General features: G+C 60.8%; 1 protein-coding gene and 1 long non-coding RNA gene across 2 annotated transcripts; both read right to left on the bottom strand.

The window, feature by feature from the left end:
• Positions 1 to 2,854: 2,854 nt before the first annotated feature.
• On the bottom strand, positions 2,855 to 12,787 carry KCTD17 (potassium channel tetramerization domain containing 17). Its single transcript, XM_045462492.1, is given in 9 exon segments — positions 2,855 to 2,999; positions 3,932 to 4,029; positions 4,679 to 4,742; positions 6,090 to 6,215; positions 7,983 to 8,078; positions 8,898 to 8,989; positions 11,214 to 11,292; positions 11,294 to 11,323; positions 12,470 to 12,787. Coding segments are annotated over 9 exon segments (873 nt in total). The 5' UTR covers positions 12,728 to 12,787; the 3' UTR covers positions 2,855 to 2,969.
• A 2,481-nt stretch (positions 12,788 to 15,268) lies between these two features.
• On the bottom strand, positions 15,269 to 22,455 carry LOC123592037. The gene is made up of 2 exons (XR_006709563.1): positions 21,306 to 22,455; positions 15,269 to 15,758 (listed from the first exon to the last, which is right to left on the bottom strand). It is a non-coding gene; the product is annotated as an uncharacterized LOC123592037 (long non-coding RNA).
• Between the last annotated feature and the right edge of the window lie 568 nt (positions 22,456 to 23,023).

Below are 23,023 nucleotides of genomic sequence, written 5' to 3'. Positions count from 1 at the left end.
CCGAGAACTCGGGAAGTCAGGGAAGGCTGCCTGGAGGAGGTGAGACTTGAGTTGTGGGGCCCGAAGATGGCCAAGGTGGGGAAGGGCATTCCAGACGGGAGCAGCACGTGCAAAGGCAGAGTCCCACCAGAACGGGACATATTGGTAAGCTGTTTTGAGCGAGACAGAGGTTGAGTGCGAAGGAATGAAAAGGAATGTTGGCGGGGGTGGGGGTGGGGGGGGACTCAGAGCAGCTGACAAAGAGTTTGGAGTTGAGCTTAGGACTTGACCCTGCATGCTCTGGGAAGCCACGCAAGCCTTTATGACAGGAGAGTGACACTCGAGTGGATTCACATTGTGGAATGGCCCACCAGCAGCAGTGTGGACGGAGTGGGAGGCAGGGAGGCCTTGAGGAGGCCACTGCGGGCCTCCAGGAGGGAGAGGGTAGGCTCTGAGTGGAGCAGCAAGGATGGACTTGAAGGACCCTGTGTCCTCCGGGTCCCTCCGTGGATTGGGGTTGGGTGACAGAGGAATCACCCAGGGACCATTCCAAGGGGTCTGTTCTGATCCCCTGTTGCCTGGCCTGGGACACCTGGCTGTGGGGGGGGGTGGGGGGGGGAAGGCTCTGAGAAAGTGCCAGAACTTGGGATTCCCTCTAGGAGGGAAGTGTGCAAGAGGTAGGTGGGGGCTTGAGGTCTGGAGGATTTCAGAGCCCCTCCTCAGAAGACACGCTGCCGGGGAGGCTGAGGAGGCGGGGAGATAGACACTCCAGACGGGGGGGGGGGGGGGGGGCTCCCGTGGGAGGCTGAGAGGCGTGGCCAGAGCTGAAAGGGTGCTGGGAGGGCGGAGCCTTAGCGACCAAGCGGCAGCGGTCAGAGAGGACCTCTGGTGCTTTGGCTATGGCCTGCTAGTCCAGAGGCCCGTGCAGGTGATCTCTTGCCTGCTGGGCCCGCCTGCAGGACGGGAGGACAGAGCAGACCCTAGCGGGACAGCTCCAGGTCCGGGGGGTGGGGTGGAGGATGTTAAAGCATTCCAGCCCCTAGCCTCTCAGGCTTCCCACAGGCGCGGCCAGACACAGTGTTGGGGGCCCTGCTGAGATGGACATTTGTGGGTCCCACCCCGGTCTTAATTAGCCAGAATGGGGATGGGGGCGGGCTGGACGGTCTGTTCTTTTAACAAGCCTCCTGGGGACGGTTCTGCAAAGCAGGACACAAAATGTGAGGTCAGTTCGGCGAGCCAGATGCCCCAAGGGGAGTGGTGAGGGCCCCCCCCTGGCCTGAGTGGAGCGAGGGGGGGGGGGGTGGGGAGCCTTGCCTGGCCCCAGGCAAGGCCTCTGCCTAGGGACCCCCTGTTTTGCAGGGATGCCGGGGCAGGGGAGCAAGGTGGAGACTTAGCAGGGCTTGGCCAGGGCGGGGCAGGGTGGGGTGGGAGGCCCTGCTGGGCAGGAAAGAGAAGCCCAGGGTCCTGCAGGGGGGGGGGGGGGGGGGGGGGGGGGGGGGGGGGGGGGGGGGGCTCAGAGAACGTGGAGCAGGCACCCGGGTGTTTATATTTTCTGAGACTGGCGACAGAAGGGTGACAGCAATGGCGAGGTGTGGAGGGGACCAAGAGAAGTCACAGCAGGATGCAGAGGGGGCACCCTGGGGGTTAGGACGCAGCAGAGGCTGTGAAGCAAAGGGCCATGGGAACGGTAGGGTGAGGCTGGGAAGCGGGGGGGGGGGGGGGGGCTGCTATCCTGATTTCAGCAACCCCCTGCCCCCTCAGCATCCCTAGCTGGTCTAGGGATGCCGGGAGGCAGGAAGAGACCTGCCTGGCTCCAGGGGCTGGGCCTTGCGAGTCGCCTGGTCCAACCCTTTACTTTACAGATGAGGAAACTGAGGCCCAGAGAGGGGCAGGCATGTGCCAACGTTCTCCCAGCAAGGCAGAGCTGGTGACCTTGCCGTTGGGCCACTGGGCGGAGGATGCAGCCGTGACCTCCCTCCCCCCCTCCCCATACACACAGAAGAGTGACCACAGGGCAGGGTCCCTTAAGAAAAAGCCCGTTACCTTTGAGTCATTTATCTGACCTTGAGGTTAGCCCCATCCCCAAAAGCGGCCCAGAGGAAGAGAGGGAGGCAGCCCCGTGGCTGTTTCTTCAGGTTTTATTACATGGTGGGGTTGGGCACAGCCTGGGAGATCATCAGCGCAGGAGGGGCCCCTTGCTCAGCCCCTGCTGCCCCCAGACTCTCCCCAGGGCAAAGGGAGGAGCGGCCCCCTTTCCCTTCTCACTGGTTCCTGCCGGCTGCACTGCCCCTGCGGAGCCCCTGCCCGCCCCCTCCTGGCTGGGGGGGGGGGGGCCCTCGGCACCCAGCAGGGCACAGGGCGGTGGGAGCAGCCAGGGAGGAGGCTGAGTCCCCCTCCCCCTTCCTCCGACAGGGCCGACCCCCACCCCTTCGTTCCACCAATACCTGAATCTCCGTGTGGGGCTGAGCAGATCCTTCCCCCTCTGAGGGAAGGGCGAAGGGAGGGCCACCCTCTGCCTGGTGCTTTGTACACTCCCCGAGGGCTTTCTGGGACCCTGCTCCTCTTTGTCAACCTCACAACAACCCTGTGAGGTAGGTGGCGGTGGGGAGAGAGAACCCACTGGACAGATGGGGAGACTAAGGCTCAGGGAGGAGATGTGACTGGGTCAGGAGGGAGGGTCTCATTCATGCAGCTGGGGGACCCGGGGGAGGGACCATGGCGGCGTGGGAAAACACAGCTGGACAGCGCCACACTTTGGCCACAGGCCAGTGGCTCTGCCCAGGGGTCCCAGGGCCCACCTCAGGCCTTGAGAGGCTCCAGCGGGCCCCACCCGGCCCCCAGAGGCAGGGGTAGATCACAGCCCCGCAGGTGTAGACAGAAGTGGCAGGGGGGAGAGTGCTTCCTCCGCCTGGAGCCGGGGCCCCACCCCGTGGTACAAAAATAAAGGATTTCAGATCGGAACCCCAAGTCCCTGGAGGTGATCTGGGGCCTCACATCCGGGTGCCTCTGGCTTGTAACAGCTAGAAAATAAGAGGGGGAAGGGGCAGGGGGACGGGTGGGGGGGGGGTGGTCAGAGCACCAGGAGAGGAATGGCAGGGTGGGGCCAGTGAGGAGGGGTGAGGCGAGGCCAGGGGAGGGCAGAGAGGAGATTGAAATGGAGGGAGGGGAGGGGAAGAGAGGGAGAGAGAAAGAGGTAGGTGAGTTACAGGGTCCCTTCTCAGAAGAGGGTGAGGGGGGGGGGGGTTGCTGAGGCCCAGAGAAGGTGAATTCAGAGCCGAGGAGGGGGAGCGGGAAGGGGACACAGCTCGCCCATCCGGGAGCCCCACGCCCCATCCTGGGCTGGGTGGTGGCTGCCGTGGAAGCCAGAGCGTTGGTGACTCTGGCTGGGGAAGGGGGGGGCGGTCAAGGTCAGGTCCCTGCCGGCTCAGGCAAAAGGTGGCAGACAGCAGCTGCCTATCCCCATTTTAGAGGCAACTGTGGCCGAGACAGGGACAGTGACTTGCCCAAGGTCACAGAGCAGGTGGCTACGACTGAGTGGGGGCTTGGAGGCACCCGGCCAGGGCTTTTTCCGCGACGCCCTGATCCCCAGCCAGCTCTGGCTGACTCCTCATAGGCCAAAGGAGCCCCGGTGCGGCCGGCTGTCCTTCCCACCCCGGAAGAGACGGGGAACCCAGTGCCGCGAGGCTGTGATGCAGGGGCTCCTGGATGGGCAGGGGTGAGGCCAAGGCGTCTGGCTGCCGTCCCCCCTCCCTCCTTCCCAGCCCGGCTCTGGGGCTGAGGGACAGATGGCAAAGAGGCCCCGCCCCCTAAGGCTCTTCTCTCCGCGCCTCACACCCAAGGCCAAAACAGGTGAGGGGAGAAAGTCGGCTGAAAAGTCAGGCTCAGGTCCGGGGACAGGAGACGCGCCCCCTCCTGGCTGCCGCCCTCCCTCCAGCTCCGCCAAGCTACAAACCAGGGATGGCGGCTCTGGGGGGGGCGGGCGAGGGGCCCCGAGGAGGAGAAGCCCTCGCTGCAAGCGCAGCCTCAGCCCTGAGGGGTGCAGACGGGGACCTGCAAGGAGGAAACGTGAGGCGGCGGCGGCGGCGGCGGCGGCGGCGAGGACGGGAGGCGCTGGGCGGGGCGGCCCGGCCTCAGGGGTGCCCGGCGGGGCTGGCGGGCGCCAAGGAGACGCGGCCACGACCCTCGTCCCCAGGCCGGGAGGCGGCAGGCGCCAGAGGGGGCGCGGGAGGCGGCAGGCGGGAGGCTCTGGGATGCGGGGGGGCCGGGGCGCCTGGGTGGAGGGCGCGGGAGGCGGGGGCCAGGGCGGCCCGGGGATGGAGGCGTGAGCAGGCAGAGAGGAAACCCGGACAGGGGCAGAGAGGGAAGAGGCAGGGTGCAGATGAGATCCAGGAGGAGGAAGAGGTGGATGAAGATGAGGCGGGGCCTCCCGCGGGAAGCGGAGGAGGCGGCGGTGGCGGGAGGGAGAAAAGGTTAGCGGGCTCCTGGGAGGACTGGGCTGTAAAGAGAAAGCGAGAGAAGGGATGGTTATGCAGGCGAGGCGCCGGGCGCGCGGCTGAGCTGACTCTGGTGGCCCGTCCCCGCCCGCAGGCCCCGGCCCCCCGGTTCGGCGGCTGGCTCCAGCGGGGCAGTGGGCGGGAGGCTCTGGCTTTTATGCGCAATCATTCTCCTCGGGGGGCGGCTGCACCTTTCTCCTGTGTACCTGCCTCCACCTGCACCTGTTCCACCTCCTGCCGCCGCTCGTCCTCCAGCTGCTCCTCCGTGCTCTGTGGACCAGCCGGCGGACCCAGGGAAGAAAGAGTGGAGAACTAACGAGGGGCCAGGGCCGGCGGGCGGCTGTCCCCGTGGGCCCCCTCTCAGGGCGGAGGAGATGCGGGGGCGGGTGGGGGACCTTAAGGAGGGAGAAGCTGGGGCGTCTTGTCCCGTCCCCTGGGGGCTCTGGAAGGGCCTGGAGGAAGGGCATGGGACGGGGCCCCCGCTGGGGGATGCTCACGGAGCAGTCCGGCCGCTATTACGGGGCGCAAGGCCGGGTGAGGGCTGGAAGAGGAACGGGTGGGTGTGTGGCCAGGGGAGCCTGGGAAGGCCTCACTCCAGGAGGGCTGACCCAGAGTAGACACGAGGCCAGGGAAGGCCCGGGGATGCCATCGACACATTCCGACGCCCCAAGCTCCCAGGCTTTGGCGCAGAGAGGCAGGAGCAGCGGGCTTGCTCTGCACCCTCGCAAGGCAGTGCCAGCCACTGACCCTGATGGCGGTGGGGTGGGCAGGGGGAGTCGCAGGACAGGGAGGCAGACAGACAGACAGGAAGCCCGGGTTCGTAAGTCTCCGACGCACTGGGACAGACCCCCCCTTCCCCCCCAGAGGGAACGGTCTCCCTCTTTCCCGGCCTGGCTTGCTGCCCTGCCCCATCGGCCCCACCAAAGGCCCTCGAGGCTTCTGACCGGCTCTGGGTTCGAGGCAGCAGGACCTATGCTCAGCCCCCTTCCCCACAGCCGGCTTTGCTGCCTCAGAGGCCAGGGCAGGAACACGTGGCTGGGCACCCCTCCCCCACCCCCCCCCGGGGGTTGCTGACCTCTCCCCTGCAGAGCACCTGAGGAAGGGGCCCGGGGAAGGGGCAGGATGCACAGATTTGGCTTCCCTGCCCTGGCCCCGGCCAGCTGGGAACATTTACCCACCTCTGGGAAATAAACTGGCCATTTTGGATCCCAGAAGCTCTAAGCGTGGCGGCACCAGAGAGGACGTAGTCTACCCTCACTTCTCAGAGAACACACCGGAGGGCCGGGGCTTGTCCAAGGTCACGCAGGGCGCGGCACACCGTGCCCAAACCCCTAGTTCGGTACACCCTGTGGCCGCCGTGCGAACGGCATCTAGGCCCCCTCTGGCCGTGCCCTTGGGACGATCTAGCTCATTTCTCCCCCCCGCCTGGGCCTGGGTAACCGGCGTGAGCAGACGGGACCGTGGGTGGCATGGGATGGATGGCATTGGCTGTGACCAGGTGGTTGGTTATGTGTGTGCAGCAGGAGGGAGAGAGAGAAGCAGGGATGGCTGGGTGGAGGGCAGGGAGAGGATGGAGGAAAAGTGGGGGGGAAGCTAAAGCGGGGGGGGGGTGCTCACCTTGGTTTTGCGGCTGGACTCAGAGCTCAGCCCGTGCGGGGAGGTGTAGAGCTCCTTGGACACCACGCACAGGAACTCAGCCTGGTCCTCATTGCCATAGTTGTAGGAGGAGCCGATGTTCACCAGCTGGGGGGCGGAGCGTGGGGACAAAGAGGACAGGTTGGGAGGCCGGGTTAAAGGCAGCCCGCACAGCCACCCGCCCTGGCTTGGTGGGGGCCGGGCCTGACCCCTGGAGGACGCCGCCTTCTCTCTGCGGTTCCCCAACCCTCACCCCAGCCCCAGATCTAGAGGCCGCTGCCTAAAAGCAGGCGGAGGCCACGATGGGCGGATCATCGTCCACCTCTGTCCCAGGCATGGCTGAAGCAGCCCCAGAACCAAGCTGTAGGGTAGGGTTGGCATGGTGGGACCCCACAGACTATTCTGTTCATTCTCAGAAGCAGAGGTGGAACGGGCTGTCCCCTCCTTAGGTCGGAGGGCAAACGATCGGTGCCCCTGAGCTGCCCGCTCAGCCTCTGGGAGCCCGTGCGATTGCCAGAGGCTCCGTGGGCTCCACGGAGCCCCATCTTTGTCCCGGGGTCCTTGGAAGAACCACAACCACGAGGCCCTGCGCAGGACATTCGGCCCCCAGGACCCTCGCCCAACAGGCAGAGTGAAAATCAGCCCCTCTGGCAAACGGGGCTTGAAGAGACAGTAACCTGCAGGAAGTCCCCCAGCAGGAAGAGTGGAACAGGGGTTAGACCCGGGATCCTGAGTCCTCGCCGGAGTCTTGGAGACTTACATGCTGATAATCTGTGTGATCCTGCCTGGCTCCAGTGTCTGGAGTTCTACTCTAGGCCAGGGACTCTACCCATGGCACTTCTTTTTTTTCTTTTTCAATGTTTATTTTTGAGAGAGAGAGACAGAGTGCAAGCAGGGGAGGGACAGAGAGAGAGAGAGGGAGGCACAGAATCTGGAAGCAGGCTCCAGGCCCCGAGCTGTCCGCACAGAGCCCGACGTGGGGCTCAAACTCACGAACCGCGAGATCGCGACCTGAGCCGAAGTCGGTCGCTCAACCGACGGAGCCACCCAGGCGCCCCTGTCCACGGCACTTCTAATCTCCCCAACAGTCTTGCAAAGGGAGCACGACTGGCCCGCGTCACAGATTGGGAAACTGAGGCCCAGAGGGGAGATGTGACTCGCTCAGGGTCACATGGCCTGCAAGTGGCTGATCCAGGCCTCTGGCTCCTGGGCAGAGCTATTCCTCCGTACCGCCCGGCCATCCGGGGAGCCCTGGCCTTCTCCCTTCTTCAACCTCCACGTCCCAGGGGCCATGGGCAGGTGCGGCTACAGAGCCAGCCAAACCCTCTTCCTTCTCGAAGGACAAATGTGACGTGGGGTTAACTTGCTGGCTCTGTTCCTCTGGAAACCTGAGCCGCGTGACGTGAGCTGCGTGGCCAGGATGGCACCGCTCACGACAAGTTGCTCCTGACTGCATCGGTCCCTGTGAGTCCTCGTGGGAAGTCACCGCTTGGGCTTCCCGGGCGTGGCAAGGCTGTGACTCGGCAGGTCCCCGGCAGGGACCCGGAAGCTGCCAGGCCTTGTCACGAGAGGCGTTGACCCCAGGTGGGGGTCCGCTCACCTACGGGGGGGATCGCATCCCCTTGCTCCTGAGCTGTCGCCTGGGGGCCAGAGACCCGCCCGTGCCCCTGCGGAGACCACGCCCGGGGGCTGGGAGAACCCCCACCGAAGCCGCCCGGGTCTTCTGTCTCTCTCCTTCTGGTCGCTCCGCGGCCGAGCGTGGCCTTTCCTACTCTTGTTCAGCGTGATGGCTGGGGGCCGTGCCGGGGAACTCCAGCCTGGGGCTTCCCCGTGACGCCGGGTGGTTCCAGGGGTGGCCCCATGGCCCCCACCCACCTGCTCGAAGCGCCAGCCGTCTGACATGGTGGAGACCATCTGCGTCAACTCCTCCTCCTGGCACTGCAGCACGCGGTACACGTGCTTGGGGGGGACCTGCAGGCAGAGAGGTGACCTGGAGGGCAGCCGGGGGAGGGACGAGCACCTGTCACCCCGCAGCTTCCTCTCCCCCCCGCCCACCGCACACCCTAAGGAGACAAGGAGGGGCAGGTGCCAGGTGGGGAGGCGGCAGCCACGTCCTGAGCACCCCCCGTGTGCCCAGCCCTCAACACGCACGGTCTCACTTCATCCTTCCCCACACGCCACGAGTTACGGGATCTTCACAGAGGCTCTGACTCGCCCAAGGTCACGGAGCCGAAGCGTGGCAGAGCAGCACAGGTGGTACGAGGGGGAAGAGAGGCCACGGAGCTAACCCCCTTCAATCTCCCGGGGGCCACCCGTCCGCCTGCCCCCACCACACGTCTCCTCCAGGGTGGCCAGGAGGGCCCCCCCCCCCCAGCCCCACCTCCAGACCAGGCCCAGGGCGCTCAGAAGCATAAGCCCCAGCACCTCGCGCTCTGCCCCCAGGGGTCTGCCTGATGTCACGAAATGGACAATTTACTAATCCTGCGTTGCCCCCACAAGGCCCCTGTGCCTCCACACTGACCCCATTTTGCCGTGGGGAAGGGAAGAGAGGGGGCAGGTCTCAGTGGGGGGCCCACTCATACCGCAAACAGAGGCGAGTCAGGGACAGAAACCCAGCGTCCTTCTCCCCGTTCTGGGGCTTTGCTGGGCAGTCTGGGAGCTGGACAACCCCTCGCGTCACAGGCCAGCTGGGCCTCCCCACGTCTCCCGACCCTCCTCCCGCCTCCCCCAGCTCTGGCTCTCCCGCCACAGCCTGCTCTGGCTCCCTGCTGCTGCCTTGCTGCTCCTGACCTGTGTGACAGGATAGTCCTTCTCCTCCATCCGGTCTTGGATGATGCGGATCAGCGGGCCGATGTTGTAGAACTCGGCTTCCTCTAGGACCCCTGGCACACAGACAGAGCGGCCCCCGGGTCACTCGGGCTGCCCCGTGCCCTCGTTCTCCCCGTGTCCCCTCTGCCCCACACCTACCCACACCCGCCAGTGCCCCCATCTGGAGGCTGCTTCAGGGCTGGCAAGAGGCAGCAGACTCACTGGGGGCCGGAACCTAGAACATCACAACGAGAAGGACCTCGGCTGACCCCCCATCACACACTCCATCGATGAAGCGCGTGCTAAGTGCCAGCTACCGTGCTAAGCATGTTACGTTCTCTACTGCAGTTAATTCTTAGCACTAGAAGTAGGTACTGTCCATTGCCCCCACTCAACGATGGGGGAAACCGAGGCCCGGAAAGAGAAGCAGCTGCCCCAGGCTCTACCGCCGGTAAGCGGCAGAGCTGGGATCCAAATTCAAGTTCCTCTGACTTCAGAACCCACTACAGATGCATCATCTTTGTACACGTCCGTCCTGACTACCATACCCTTTACAAAGCCCCCTCAGGCACTCAGCAAGAGCCCTGGGGACACGGGGAAGCAGGCATCATTGTCCCCACACAGCGGAGGGAACTGAGAGTCTCACCGACAAGCGGAATGGCCCCAGGCCTTTGGAGTCTCCTGAGTGCCTACAGGGCAAGGATCTCTCTGGTTCTTTCCTTGACTGGCCTCCGGGCTTCCTGACGATCGGGCCGTGTCTGATCTAGCCTCTGTCCCAGGTTACCTACACGGCACCTAATACCAAGTAGGCGGCCCGCGAGTGTTGCTGCCTGAGTGCGCCTTGGGGAGCCGTGCCCATGACAGATGACGAACATGGCATCAGTGACCCTTGGTGTCAGGTGCTGCACTAAAGGACATACTTGTATTACTTCCCTCCGCCCTCACAGCAGCTCAGGAAGGCGGGTGCTCTCGCCACCCCGCTCCACAGACGCGGGCATGGAGGCACAGAGAGATAAGTGACTTTCCGGGTGTCCCACAGCTACAAAAATCTCATCCCAGATCCTCCGGGGGCCTCGATGGGGGCCCCAGCCCTGTCTTAGGTGCGGGGAGTAGCAGAACTGGCAGAAACCCAGCACCTGTAAACAGATGTCGGTGGTGACGCAGTGTTTACGTCCCCTCCCCGCGGGCCCTGTTCCTGGGCCCCAGCCGTGCCCGGGTACCTGTGTTCCCCTGAGGGGCTGCCCGAAAGCCGAGGGGCTGGTGCCTACCGTGGGCTCCGAGTTTGAAACCCCAGCCCACTGGGAGCTACGTGGCCTTTAGATCACCATGTCCCATGGGGGTCAGCAGGGGAGACCGTTGGCCCCGCGTGAGGAAGGATGGGCTGTGTTCTAAACACCCACAGGGTACAAACACTGGGATTCATGACACCTGCTGTCCCCAGACAGGCTCTCCCCGATGTAGATCGCCGCCCCTAATTGATATAGACATGTGGAGGCTCAGAAAGGAGAAGTGACATGTCCAAGCTGGCCCGGCTGGGTCAGCTGACCCGGAGCCCACGCCTTGTGCCCCAAGGAAGAGTTGACTTGGAGCTGTTTATAGTTGTTGCCTCCGCCCCCCCCCCCCCCCCCCCCCCCCCGGCTGTGGCTTTGCCCAGAGGATATTCTCTCGGGCATGGCTTCCCCGCCATCTGCTGGAGCCGGACATGGGCATCTACAGGGCCTCAGCCCTAGGCCCCCCGGAAGAACCAAACCCCTGCTGGGGAACCGGCTCCCCCTCCCCCACCTCCACCCACAACCAGCTGTGCCACAGAGGCCGCTGGATTTGCAGAAGAGTCACCTGCTCCACCCGCCTGCTGACTGTCAGCCCTTGCCAGGCATCTCAGATACCGGATCACCCGCAGAAAGAGAGCCCATGCCTCCTCCCGTGCCTGTCTCCACCCTATTCACACCTGCCTTCCCAGGAGGTCAGGAGAAAGGGCATCCCTGCCCACAACACACACTGCCGGCCTCACTGTCGCCCTCTGTCTTCTGCCTCTCCGCCTCCGTCACCTCCCCAACAGCGCTCGGCCAAAGCTCAGGCTGGTCAGCTTGGTGCAGCCCCCAGGCTCAGTCCAGGCAGAGGCTTTGCGATTCAGTCTTGTCAGGGACGAGGAAGTGGGAAACATGGAAGGAATCAGATGTCCCCCAGCCCCTGACTGGGAGAAATGGCTTTGGACTTCCACGGAAGGCTCTGGCCGACTGCAGAGGGCAGGACTAGGTAGGATGCAGTCCCCCCGGCCAGCCCCCTGGACCAACTCACCCTCCTCGGCCATGTCCTTGTCCAGCACCAGCTTGCCATGCCGGAGGAAGTTCAGGATGGGCCCAAAGTAGGTGGGGTCAACGGTCAATGAGGTAGGCCCCAGTCTCATCCTAAGGAGATAAGGGGCACAGGCAGTGAGAGGAGAGGCCTCCCCCAACCCACCCCCTTACTTCAGGCCCAGCAATGGTTGGAGGGAGGGAGGGAGCGAGCACTGAGTCTGCTCTTCATTGGAATGAAGTGGCATGATGGGACAGAAAGGCTTTGCTGTCAGACCCGCGTAGGTTCAAGTCCTGCCTCTGCCATTTCCTCACTATGTGACCTGGGGCCAGTGACTGGGCCTCTCTGAGCCTCACTCTGCTCCCCCATAACCAGGGTCATGGTGAGCATCCGGTGAGTTCTGAGCGGCACCTGCCACAGAGCAGGGCTCGGTGATTGTCCCTCTTAGAGGTTGTTCCCCTGAAGCCAGCCCTACACTATCTCCATCAGATCCCCAGTCATTCTGGGGATGCTGGATGTTTACAAGTTTCCAAAGGAGTCGCTATCTCATTGGACAGGCTCGGCCTGCAGGGAGGCAGGGCGGGCATCTGGACAACTCTACGGAGGGAAAGCAGGCACGTCAAAGGGTGAGGAGACTTGCCCAAGGTCACAGCATCAGAGGGTCAGGGAATGAGGGAGAGGGAGCCCTTCAGGTCACCTGCAGACCAGCCTCCTCTGGTTACAGACAGGAGGAGGCTGATCCTGGAGCAGGGAGGGGTCCGACCCAAGGTCATGCAGGCAGTTTGCAGCAGAGCAGGGATGGGAGCCCAGAAATGGTGGCCGACAGGCCAGGGCTCCTCCCTGATGAAACCCAGCTCGGAAGGCACCCCAGGACTTCTCTACCCAGCGCGCAGCACTCCTAGGCCACCCACACCGCAAAGGGCCGTGGGGAAGCCACCGCAGCCAACTCCTTCCCCGGTGCGGGAGTCCCGTTTGGGACGGAGGGAAGGCCCCAAAGGAGGGCGAGGGTCCCGATCCACCAGCCTCCTGGGGTGGGAGCCCAGGGCGGTGGTCCGAATGCCCTAAATGGCCGCGGCCCGGCGTTGTCCCGTTGCCACGACAATGGGCACATCCCGCGCTCTCCCTCCTCCCTTCCTCCGACCAGCTCTTCCTGCCTCGGGCCCTGGGGAAATCAAAGCAGCCGAGTTCCCGGCCAGGCCGGCCCGGATCCGGGCGGGCAGAGGACCCCGCCCGACGGCCGCCCCCCGCGCGGGCCTCACCCGGTCCGACTGCAGCTCTTCCCCCTGGCACAGGCGGCTGAGGAAGGACTTCTGCTCCCGGCACAGCGTCTGCCGGGTGGTCAGGAACACCGTGCCCCCCACGTTGAGCCGCACCCACTTGCCCCAGCCGCCCGGCGCGCGGCCGCCCGCCCCCGCCGGCGGCGCTGCCTCCCCGGCCTCCATCCTCCCCGCTCGCCCCGGCGTCTGCATCCTCCGGGCGCGGCGGCTGGGGGCGGGCAGGTACCGCGCGCCGGGCATGCCGGGAGCTGTAGTCCGCGCCCCGGGCGGGGCGGGGCGGGGCGGGGCGAACGGGGCGGGGCGAGGCGGCCGGGGTGGTGGTCCGCGGGGCCCGCGCTCCCAATCCCACCGCCTGGGAGCTTCCTGGGCGGCCGGCAGACCCGGCCTCCAGAAGAAGCCCTTTGGCCAAATCACCGTGTTTGGGGAAGGTCAAGTTCGAGGTCAGTGGGGCAATAGTGAGTGCTACCCCAAATCGGTGCTCCTTCCTCCTGCGTGTTCTTCTTAGAACTGTTTTCTCTTGCTCCAGTTTACCTTATTAAACAATTGGTGCCGGGAGAAACGTTTGCTCTCAGGATTCTGTAGCACTCACCTGTTATCTGTTTTCCAAGATTCTTTCATACTGCCTTTTGGGTGGGGGGGTGGGGAGTGAAGCGGGGGATGAAGCGGGGGAGGCTGGGTTCTTTGCCAACATAAGCTGAGGACAGCATAGTTGGGCTTAAAGTCGACTGACCACCCACTACATTCCAGATGCTTTGTATGTCTGTATTTGGCCCTGAAGCTCTCAGCAGCCCTGTGAGAGCTGGTATTACTGTACCCATTGTACGGATGAGGACACTGATGTGAAGTGACCCCCCCTGACTCACACGGCTGGTGAGTGGCAGGCCACCAAGGACCCAGGTGGGCTCCAGGTGCCTTTCCGCCACCAAGGCCCCTTTCCTGCTCCCCTGCCATGGGCTGTCAGTGCTCCTTGGGAAAGGTTTCTAGGGAAGAGGGTGGAAGGGGCACTGGATCAAAGTCGAGAGAACTGGGTTTCATCTTGGCTTTTGTGGGATGAAGTACTGGGCAAGGTCTCAGCTTTCCCATCTGTAATTTGGGAGGGAGAGAGGGACTGGTTGTGTGCGCCCCCTTCTAAGCCAGACAACTTGGAGTTGGGACTGTTGCCATCATGGGGACTGCAGGGTGGGGAGGGGAGGGGACTGCGGGGTGGTCCTCTGGGACCAGGGAGGGACAAGGGCTGAAGGGGAAGCTGTCCTTAACTTTCTCACCTTCTGGATGCTTGAGTCTTTTTTTTTTTTTTTAATGTTTTTAATGTTTATTTTGAGAAAGAGAGACAGAGCATGAGCAGGGGAGGGCAGAGAGAGAGAGAGAGAGAGAGAGAGAGAGAGAGAGACACAGAATCGGAAGCAGGCTCCAGGCTCTGAGCTGTCAGCACAGAGCCCGACGTGGGGCTCGAACTCATGAACCGTGAGATCATGACCTGGGCCAAAGTCAGACGCTTAACCGACGGAGCCACCCAGGCGCCCCAGTGGATGCTCGAGTCTTGATCCCGGATTAAGGGAGAGGGGTCTGAGGCTTCCCTCAGTGATCCCAGTGTCCCCCTCCTCCCAGGGCTCCCCACACTGGGCAGCCCGGCTTTGTGCTGAGAGGAAATCTCCTCCCCTGGTCAGGGAATCGGTCACTGCTGCTACAATGCATGCTCTTGAGCAACTTCCTCTCTGAGCCTGTTTTTCCTTTTGTAAAATGGGAACTCTGATAGTTGCTACTGTAGAGCGTTGCCGTGAAGATTAAATCGTATAATGTCTATTAAACACCCGGCCTAGGATTAGATCGTATAATGTCTATTAAACACCTGGCCTAGTCCCTGGTCTTTAGCCTATTGAGTTGAGCAGGGGGCTGAGAGGTCAGTCTGGGGCCAACCTGTGTTTGCCGTGCCTGTGGGGCAAGTGACAGTTGTCCCTCCAGGTGTGGCGCTCTGGAGAATTGCTTGGACTGGAGAGGGGAGGAGACCACCCACCAAAGAGGACAGGAAAAGCCCCATGCGTGGGCCAGTTGGAAACAAGTTCATATGAGGAGTAGGTTGAGAAAGCTGAGTCTCAGCGTGATGATCCCTCAGGAGCCCAGGGCTGGCCAGGCCCAAACTGCTCCCACAGACCTGCCCCAGGACTGGAGGCACAGAGTGACTTGCACAGGGTCACTCAGCAGGACGCGATCCGTTCCCACCTCCGTCCTCCAGAAGACGAGACCGTGGCTCCAAGACCGTGAGCCTTCACAGGTCGTGCTGGAAATGGCTGCCGAGCGCAAGGCAGCCTCCAAACCTGGTCTCGTCGTGGGTTCTGGAGCCCAAGCCAATAACCACCCTGCCTCCCGCGGAGTCCCGAAGCTGTGTCCTTAACCCCGTCATCAGATGAGGACACCGTAGTGCGGTCACAGGGCTGACACCCTTCGCTCCCACCAACCATCACTCGGTGCCTTACTGTTTGTTGAATGCCAACCACGTGCCAGACATTGAAACACGGAAGTGAAGACGTCAGTCGTGGTCCCTGCTTTAGAGGGGACCTCGGGTCGGGGAGGTGAATTGGAGTGGCTTTGACAAAACATGGAAGCCCAGACGGTCCTGTTTCTGATTATGGACTGGCACTCTTCCTAGTTGTGTGTGTGTGTGTGTGTGTGTGTGTGTGTGTGTGTGTGTGTCTTCCCCGTTTAGAGGACAAAACCACAAACGCCCCTTAGACAGTTTCTCAGGATGATGGTTACTCAGGACGCGAGCCAAACTTCAAATGCTTGCTGGTTACACCGCCCCCTGCTGTCCCCTTCTGGGAAGAGCAACTTTCAGGTGCTTTTTAATAAGGCTCTAAACTGGGCTTCTGAAGGCAAGCGAGAGAGGAGGAGAGGTGATTGATTAAGGGGCACAGGCTCCCAGACAAGGATGCCAGCCAGCCTTTGTGGCTTGCTAGCCAGGGGACCTTGGCAGAGTCACTTAACCTCTCTGCACCTCAGTTTCCCCACTTCTAAACTGTATCCGGCTCACGCTGTTGTGAGGGTCGTGTTAGCAGCATCCCTGGCTTGTCTCACATCAGCCGTCAGTTCCGTGGCTAAGATGTCACTCAGCCCTGCGGGGATTTGGGGTTCAGCCCTCCCCTCCCCACGTTCAGATGTCAGAACATTCTGATCAGCCTCGACTCTTTGTTGTTGTGTTTACATCAGATCCAATCCAGTCGCTGCCTTGGCCATCAGTTCTGCCTCCTGCGTCTGAGTCACCTTTTCAGGCCACCTGAGGAGAGAAACAAGGCATATTCAGTCAGGGGGAGTGTGTCCTGACGAGCCAGAAGTATTCGGAGAGACTTTCAGAGGCCAGTGGTCCAGGGGGTGGACTCCCCGGCTCCCTGGCTGTGACACATGGTGGCCAGTTACACAACCTCTCCAACCCCCTACGTTACGGCTTTTGCAATATTTACATCATAATGTTATTCATACTTCTTAGCACTCTTTCCTGCACTAAATGGTAGCTATTATAACTGACCACTTACTGGGACTAGAAGTATCACTCCAGCCTAGGTCAGTATTATTGTGCCCATTTTACAGATGGGGCTCAGAGAGTCGGCACAACTGATCCGTAAACTTGAATATTTATTAGAGAACAAAGATGCCTCGATGTTTTTACCTAGACCTTCCTCTGATGGGCAATATTCACCAATCCAGCACCACCACCCCCCCGCCCCCCCGCCAGCGCTGGACTGTAGAGTTTCCTGAATCAAGGAGCCCCAGACCTTCGCCAGGAAGAGCTCACACAGCCGGCCCATAATTTCTGCAGGCTCCAGGGGGCGCCATTCGCACCGCGAAAAGGCCGTCCAGTGTGTGGAGGAAGGGGCGCCTTTCTCTCCAGTTTGCACCAAAGGGCCGCCGGGCCTGGCCGCGACACTGCCCTCCCGCCCCCTCCCCTCCCCTCTCCTCCCTTCCTCCCCTCTCTTCCCCTTCTCTCCTCCCCTCCCCCGGGTCCTCAAGCCTGGGCTCTGCCCTGTTCAGCCAGGGGTCTGGACCTCGTCCCGGGGGCCGGCGGCAGGGGGCGCGCCACCCCGCCCGGGTCCGTGGAGCCCCATCCCGCCTCCACCGGCGGCGCGTCCCCAACCACCAGGCAGGCCCACGCGGTCCGTCTGCTCCTGCTGGTTCTCTCTGCAGCTCAGCTCCCGGGAACTGGGGCCCTGACAGTCGGTGGGCTCAGTCTTAGCGGCCTTCTCCAGGGACCTCTCTTGCTTGCAAACGGCGCTCTGGCTCCTGCGGATGCCCTTTCACGGCTTGAATTAGGACTCACAAGGAACCAGGAATCTACTGCCCATCCCCCTGCCCCCTCGGCTGCCCCAGGGACATTTATGAGCACGTCCATGGGCCCACCTCTGCGCCAGGCACTTTCACGGATTATCTCTTTTCATCTCAACCCAACAGGGAGCTGCGATGGTGATTGCCCTTTTACACAGGGGGGACCCCCTCGGGGTGTTCTGTGCGCCCCCAGAGTCCCCTGCTCCTCCCCCTCCTCTCCTCGGTGGCGGGTGGGGAACGAAGATGGGAAAAGAAAGGGAAGATTTCCCTCGCCTGGGGCGCACGTCCTCTGGTGGCTTGGCTCTCGCCAGAGCAACGACCCAAGCTGGCTAGGTTTTCTTTTTCCTGAAGGACTGTTTTGAGGGTTCTTTGGAGCCCCCACTGCCAGGAGAGGCTCACACTGTACTTTCCTTCCTGGGCAGGGGCTCCTCTGGGACACCCTACTCAAGGACCACCTCCCACCGGGTGCCACTGCCCACTCCCCTTGTGTCCTGGCCCTGCATAAAGTCTCTTCTGGGCACAGCGGCAAGTCACGGCTCCTGACCCAGGTCCTCAGCTGGCCCCCTGGAAGCCAAGGCCCGGCCCTGACGGGGTTCACCCCGTACATCCCATTCCACCTCGGACCAGCCTGCCGGCTCCGCTTCCCGCCTGCAGGCTTTCCCAGGCTTGGGTCCCGCCTAGCCTCTGAGCGCCACCGCCACCCCCTGTGCCCCCCCCCCGCCACCCCTGTGCCCCCCCCCCCCAATCCAGGGCACAAAGGCCAGGCTCTGCAGATGGCCTCGTGGAAAACCCTCTTACTCAGACTTCAGGGAGGGGAGCACCCCCCCCCCGCCACGGGGTGGGAGAAGTAAAGACCCACAGCACCCCAACACCTCCCTGTGGAGAGAGCCCCCCCTCTGCCTGCCAGCTGCTCCCGATGGCGTCTGTCTCCGCCGTAGGTGGGAGGCACGGTCTCCCGAGGCTTCTAAAACTAGTTCCCAGCCACCTGGGTTGGAAGCGCTGCTTTAGAAGGTCTAGCACCTCGTTTTAGAATGTGGGTGCCGTTGGCAGCCCTGGCTGGAACCGGATCAGAAGAGGCTGCGTTGAAAAAATAGCATTTTATTTTGCAGCACTCTCAGACTTTGAGCAAAGCCGCAAAAATAATACCAGACTGGCGGAGGCTTCACTCAAGAGTCACCAAACGTTCACATTTTTTTTTTTTTTTTTTTTTACTACATGTACTCTTTCATTCTCTGTCCCTCCTTTTCTCGTTTTTCTGAACCGTTGGCGAGGAAGTCATGGCGTTAGTGGCCCTTCGCTCTTCAACTCTTCAGGGTCATCTACAAATCGGGACGTTCTCTCTTATGTGACCGAGGTACAATTACCCGCGTCAGGAAACGAGTTGTCCTGCTAATGTCCTTTGCGGCCAGAGGGGGGCGGGGAGTACTTGAGGCTCCCCTCCAGAAAGGGTTCCATTCCGCTGGCCTGTCGCTTTAGTCTTCTGATGTGGAATGATTCCTTGGTCTTGCTCCGTCTCCCATTTTTGGGGAGAAGACGCTGTGTATGTCGTAGAATGCCTTCGGTTTGGGTTTGTCTGAGGTTTCCTGACGATTACCCTCATTGTGTGCGTGTTTGGCAGGAATATCAGAGCGGTGAGGCTGTGCGCTCAGGCCCCCCCCCCCCCCACCTGGCACGAGGTACACCTGTCAGTTTATGCCATCACTTCACTGGTAAGGTGAACTGATCACTTAACGCGGTGTCAGTCAAGCCGCTGATCGCTACAGTTCCTCTCTCGCGCTTTGTGTCTCAGCATCTTGGTGGGGAGATACCCTGAGGCTCTCTTAATATCCTATTTTCCAGCAAACACATTTATCTCATCCTTCATTTTAATATTCGTGGATGGTTCTTTTTTTCTTTTAGGTTGACTTATTTATTTGGAGAGAGAGAGCGCACAAGCAGGGGAGGGGCAGAGAGGGACAGAGAGAGAGAGAGAGAGAATCCCAAGCAGGCTCTGCGCTGTCAGCCCAGAGCCCAACATGCAGGCCTCGAACCCAAGATCATGACCTGAACCAAAATCAAGAGTTGGACGCTTAAATGACTGAGCCACCCAGGGGCCCCCATTGATGATTCTTGCTATAATAAGTACTATGACGATTGCCGAATTGTGATTTTTTTTTCCTAATTCCGTCATTTCTTCTATATTCTCAAAAAAATTTTTTTGATGTTTTATTTATTCTTGAGAGAGACAGAGTACAAGCAGGGGAGGGGCAGAGAGAGACACACACACACAGAATCCGAAGCAGGCTTCAGGCTCTGAGCGGTCAGCACAGAGCCCGACGCGGGGCTCGAACCCACGAAGCGCGGGATCGTGACCCGAGCTGAAGTCAGACGCTCAACCAGCTGAACCACCCAGGCGCCCCTCTTCTGCATTTCTTAGTGGCATTCTCTTGTCAGATGGGAGCTGCCAGAGCGGACCCCACAGCGAGTCAGGCCAAGGGCCGAATCAAGATGGCGGAGGCCGGACATGAGTACCAGGCCCATGAAGGGCAACCAGGCACCTGAGAAGTTGCTCAGGGCCAGGGGAGCGAGGGGCCAGCGGGGAGCGAGGGTGGGCAAGCCAGAGGTCACATACCTCCCCAGGGGACGTCTCCAGCTCTGCTCCCAGCGGTGCCCAGAGCAGCTCCTGGTGGCCGGAAGTTCTTGCCTGGCCACCTGCGGTCTCTAGCTGTTTCTGTCTGTCCCTGCCCATCACATCCCACACCTCACCTCTCCCAGAATCGTGTGAAGCCACAGGCACCGCGTTTGTAGCCGCGGGCTGTCGGAAGAGCCGTCATGGGTCTGGTACCGAACTCCTACCCTAACCGGTCCTCCACAGGTGGGGGTGGGGGGAGCGCTTACCTACCACGTTGCACCCCAACCCTCTTGGAGAGGAGAGAAAGGGGTGCTTCCCGGAACCCTAGGGAAAGAAAGAAACCCAGGTGAGCAAAACTCATTACCTACCTGCTTTCTTGCTTTCTTTTTTTTTAAAGTCAACCGGGCAGCATTAAAAACGTACCCATCCTGGGGTGAGGTTTTCTCTTTTCGTGATCTAGCCCGGGGGTTACACGAGCATCAAAAGCCCATGCCTTTCACCCACAACGGAAACTCTTGGGCCGTTTACTTGATTTGCTCTCTTCACGGGCTTGTAACTGCGTTTCAAACCTTTCACGGTTCAGAAATGGGGACAGTCTGTGCCAGGAAGCAGAAGCTGGCAGGGGAAGAGAAAAGAGCAGACACAGCCAGCCTCGGTGGGGGAATAAATCCCCACGCACCAGCCCCGGGAAGCCTCCCTGATACCCTGGCCTGGGGACTCCTGCGGGCCCCTCCTGCCTCGTTCTGGGCCACACATTCTGGAGCGTGGCTCATGTCTTCGGCGAAATATTAGGGCCGTGTACTCATTGCCTCCAGGACTCCGATCCTCGCCCTAACCGTCCTGCTCCCTCTGTAAGCCCCGACGCTCCTTCCCTGTAAAATGGGGGAGAAGAACACGAGTTCTCAGGGTTACGGATCCAATGAATACAAAGACACTTAGCATCCTCCCTGGCAAGGAAGGTGCTGGGTAAACAGGAGGGATTATTAGGGTCTCTCTCAGCCCTGCCAGGGTATGGATGCGGATGGCAAACATTCACGAAGACCTGTGCACGTCAGTCACGGTGCCAGGGCCAGGAGGAGAACCATAGATAAGATAGGCACCGTTGAGGGTGTATAGGCCGTCACAGGGAGGCAGGAGTGAGGGGCAGGACAGCGTGTCAGTTACAGTAATCACGCATCTATGTGGTGCTTCCTGGGCTGGGCTTTGTTCCCAGTTCTTTGTATAAATCTGATCCTGTGAGGCAGGTACTGGGTTAGACCCACGGAGGTGGAATCTGGAGACTTACTGCCGGGTCTGGGCACGGGCGACCCCGGGGTGGTGGCCTTGCGTCCTGAGACAGGGAACATGGACAGGGGAGCAGGGTTAGGGTCCCAGCAGGCAGTGGACACGGGGGTCTGAAATAAATAGGGATCCGGGCCCAGCGAGCTGCTGGGGGCCCAGATTTGAGAGCGACTGGTTGAGCAAAGTGGGTTAAGCCACCAAAATGGCTTATCCATTACCCAGAGAGCGTGGGCCCACCTAGAAGCAGGCAGAGACTCTGGAGAACATGCCAGTAACCGGGAAGGACAGTCAGCAAGAATAATCCAGACTTGCAAGGACCTGGAGAGTCACACGGCAGTTGGGGCCATTTAGTTTAGGGGCAAAGCGCCCCCAGAAGGTATCAGTAAAGTCGCTGAGTGCTCAGGTGCCCCTGGTATAGCATGCTCCCCCTCCAACAGGTAAATATGTTAAACCTTTCGGTGCTTAAAATGATAAAGCTTCGGTAACCTAAAAATCTCATCTCTTCCTGAATGACTCATTCCCCACGAGTTAAGAATAAACCTCTATTGTGCTCGTAGAGCTGGGTGATTCCAGTGGGAGGGACACCTGATATTGTTGTGAACTTTACCTTACCTGACATCCCATCTAGAATTTGCTCTCATTTCTCAGCCTGGGCGACTTGAGCCCCGCCCCGGCCTGAAGGATCTGGAAGGCAGACCTTTCGGGGGCCACGTGCAGCCCTGCTTCCACGGCCCCGGGACCGATTCATTATTCAGTCCGCCGTGTGCGGGGTGGGGGCTTCGGGCCCTGATCCCTCGTGGCAATGATCCAAGGAGTGAACACGACCCAGTGCGGCTGGTTAGACGAGGCTGGGAGACTTCTGACTGTCCCTGACACAGGAGGGGTGTTCCGGCAAATATTTGCCAAGCGGACGAAAATTTCATCATCCTTGTTATCCAGGGCGGCAAGTTCCTGCCGGGAACACAGCCGGTGGGTAGGATGGGCTCTGGCAGAGGCCAGGACCCTGCAGTGAGTGGTTAATTATTCTGGGAGTTCAGACTTGAAGGGGCTGAGGGCGGAGCCCGGCCAACTCCTGAAAACGGTGGTGGCTCCGGGTATCCTAGAAAGGCGAGGCTCAATTTCCTTTCTCCCGCCTCGGGGCCCTTCTCTGAACCTGTCCAGACCCATCCAGGACCTTCCTAGGAGGAAAAGTCTCAGCTCGGATCAGCCTGGGTTCCTTGCTGGGAGGAGGACCCAGGGAAGGGAAGGGGAGCCTGGCTGAACCCGTGGCTCAGAACCCCACAGCTCAGAGGGTCTCCTCGTGGAGCTGGGAGACACGTGGCCGTCCTCCCTGAGCTTGTCACTGGTGTGTCCAAACCCTGCGTTACACTCCATTCTCACTTAATCGTGAAATCTGGAAAACCACCACGGGCAAGACCCACTGGGGGGGGCGTCTCCCCTGCAATTTCTAACTGCAGGTGAGGCCCCACTCTCAAACTAGCTGTGTGCCCTTGGGCAAATCGCTCAACCTCTCCGATCTTGTTTTTCTCACTTCTCACAGGAGTCTGTCATCACTTCACGGTACTACTCCCTTCCTTCTGGAAATATGGTAGCACGGGCCAGTTTTACTCCCTGGCTGGGAAGCTTTACCAGGGCAGGAACATATTTCTCACATTCATTGTCCCCTCTCCCTGAATGCAGACGTACAGGAGACACTCAACATGCCGCGTAAGTAAAGTCCCTTTTAAAAAAAACAACAGGGGGCGGGGCACCTGGGTGGCTCAGTCAGTTAAGCGTCCTACTTTTGATTTCGCCTCAGGTCATGATCTTATGGTTCGTGAGTTCGAGCCCCAAGCTGGGCTCTGCGCTGATGGTGTGGGGCCTGCGTGGGATGCCTTGCCAACATCTCTCTCTGCCCCTCCCCTGCTCTCGCTCTCTCAAAATAAATTTTAAAAAAAATTTAAAAAATAATAAAATAAAATAAAAAAATAACAGGAACACTTGATCTTTACTCTGTGCCCAGCATCAAGCTAAGCGGTTTCAGTGCATTCTCTCATTGAATCCCCGTATTTCTCAAGGAAAGTAGGAGGACTCCCCTTTTAACGATGAAGAAACTGAGGCCCAGAGAGGCTCAGCAGTGTCCAAGGTCAGGCAGCCTTGTACGGGGCAGCTGAGACAGAAGCCAGATCCGAACTCACATGCATCTGTAGACGAAGCCCTCTCCCTGAAGCAAAGAGGCGGGGACGTTTCCAGGAGAGAAGATGAGGCTTGGAAGCATAAAAAGGAAGTATAAAAGCAAGGAGCTTTCTGGACGGCTAAACTCAGTCTCCAGGGGGAGGGGGCGTGATGAA

The sequence above is a fragment of the Leopardus geoffroyi genome, chromosome B4, assembly GCF_018350155.1.
Source record: "Leopardus geoffroyi isolate Oge1 chromosome B4, O.geoffroyi_Oge1_pat1.0, whole genome shotgun sequence".
In the NCBI taxonomy this organism is placed as follows: Eukaryota; Metazoa; Chordata; class Mammalia; order Carnivora; family Felidae; genus Leopardus; species Leopardus geoffroyi.
This window is presented reverse-complemented; position numbering and strand designations above follow the sequence as displayed.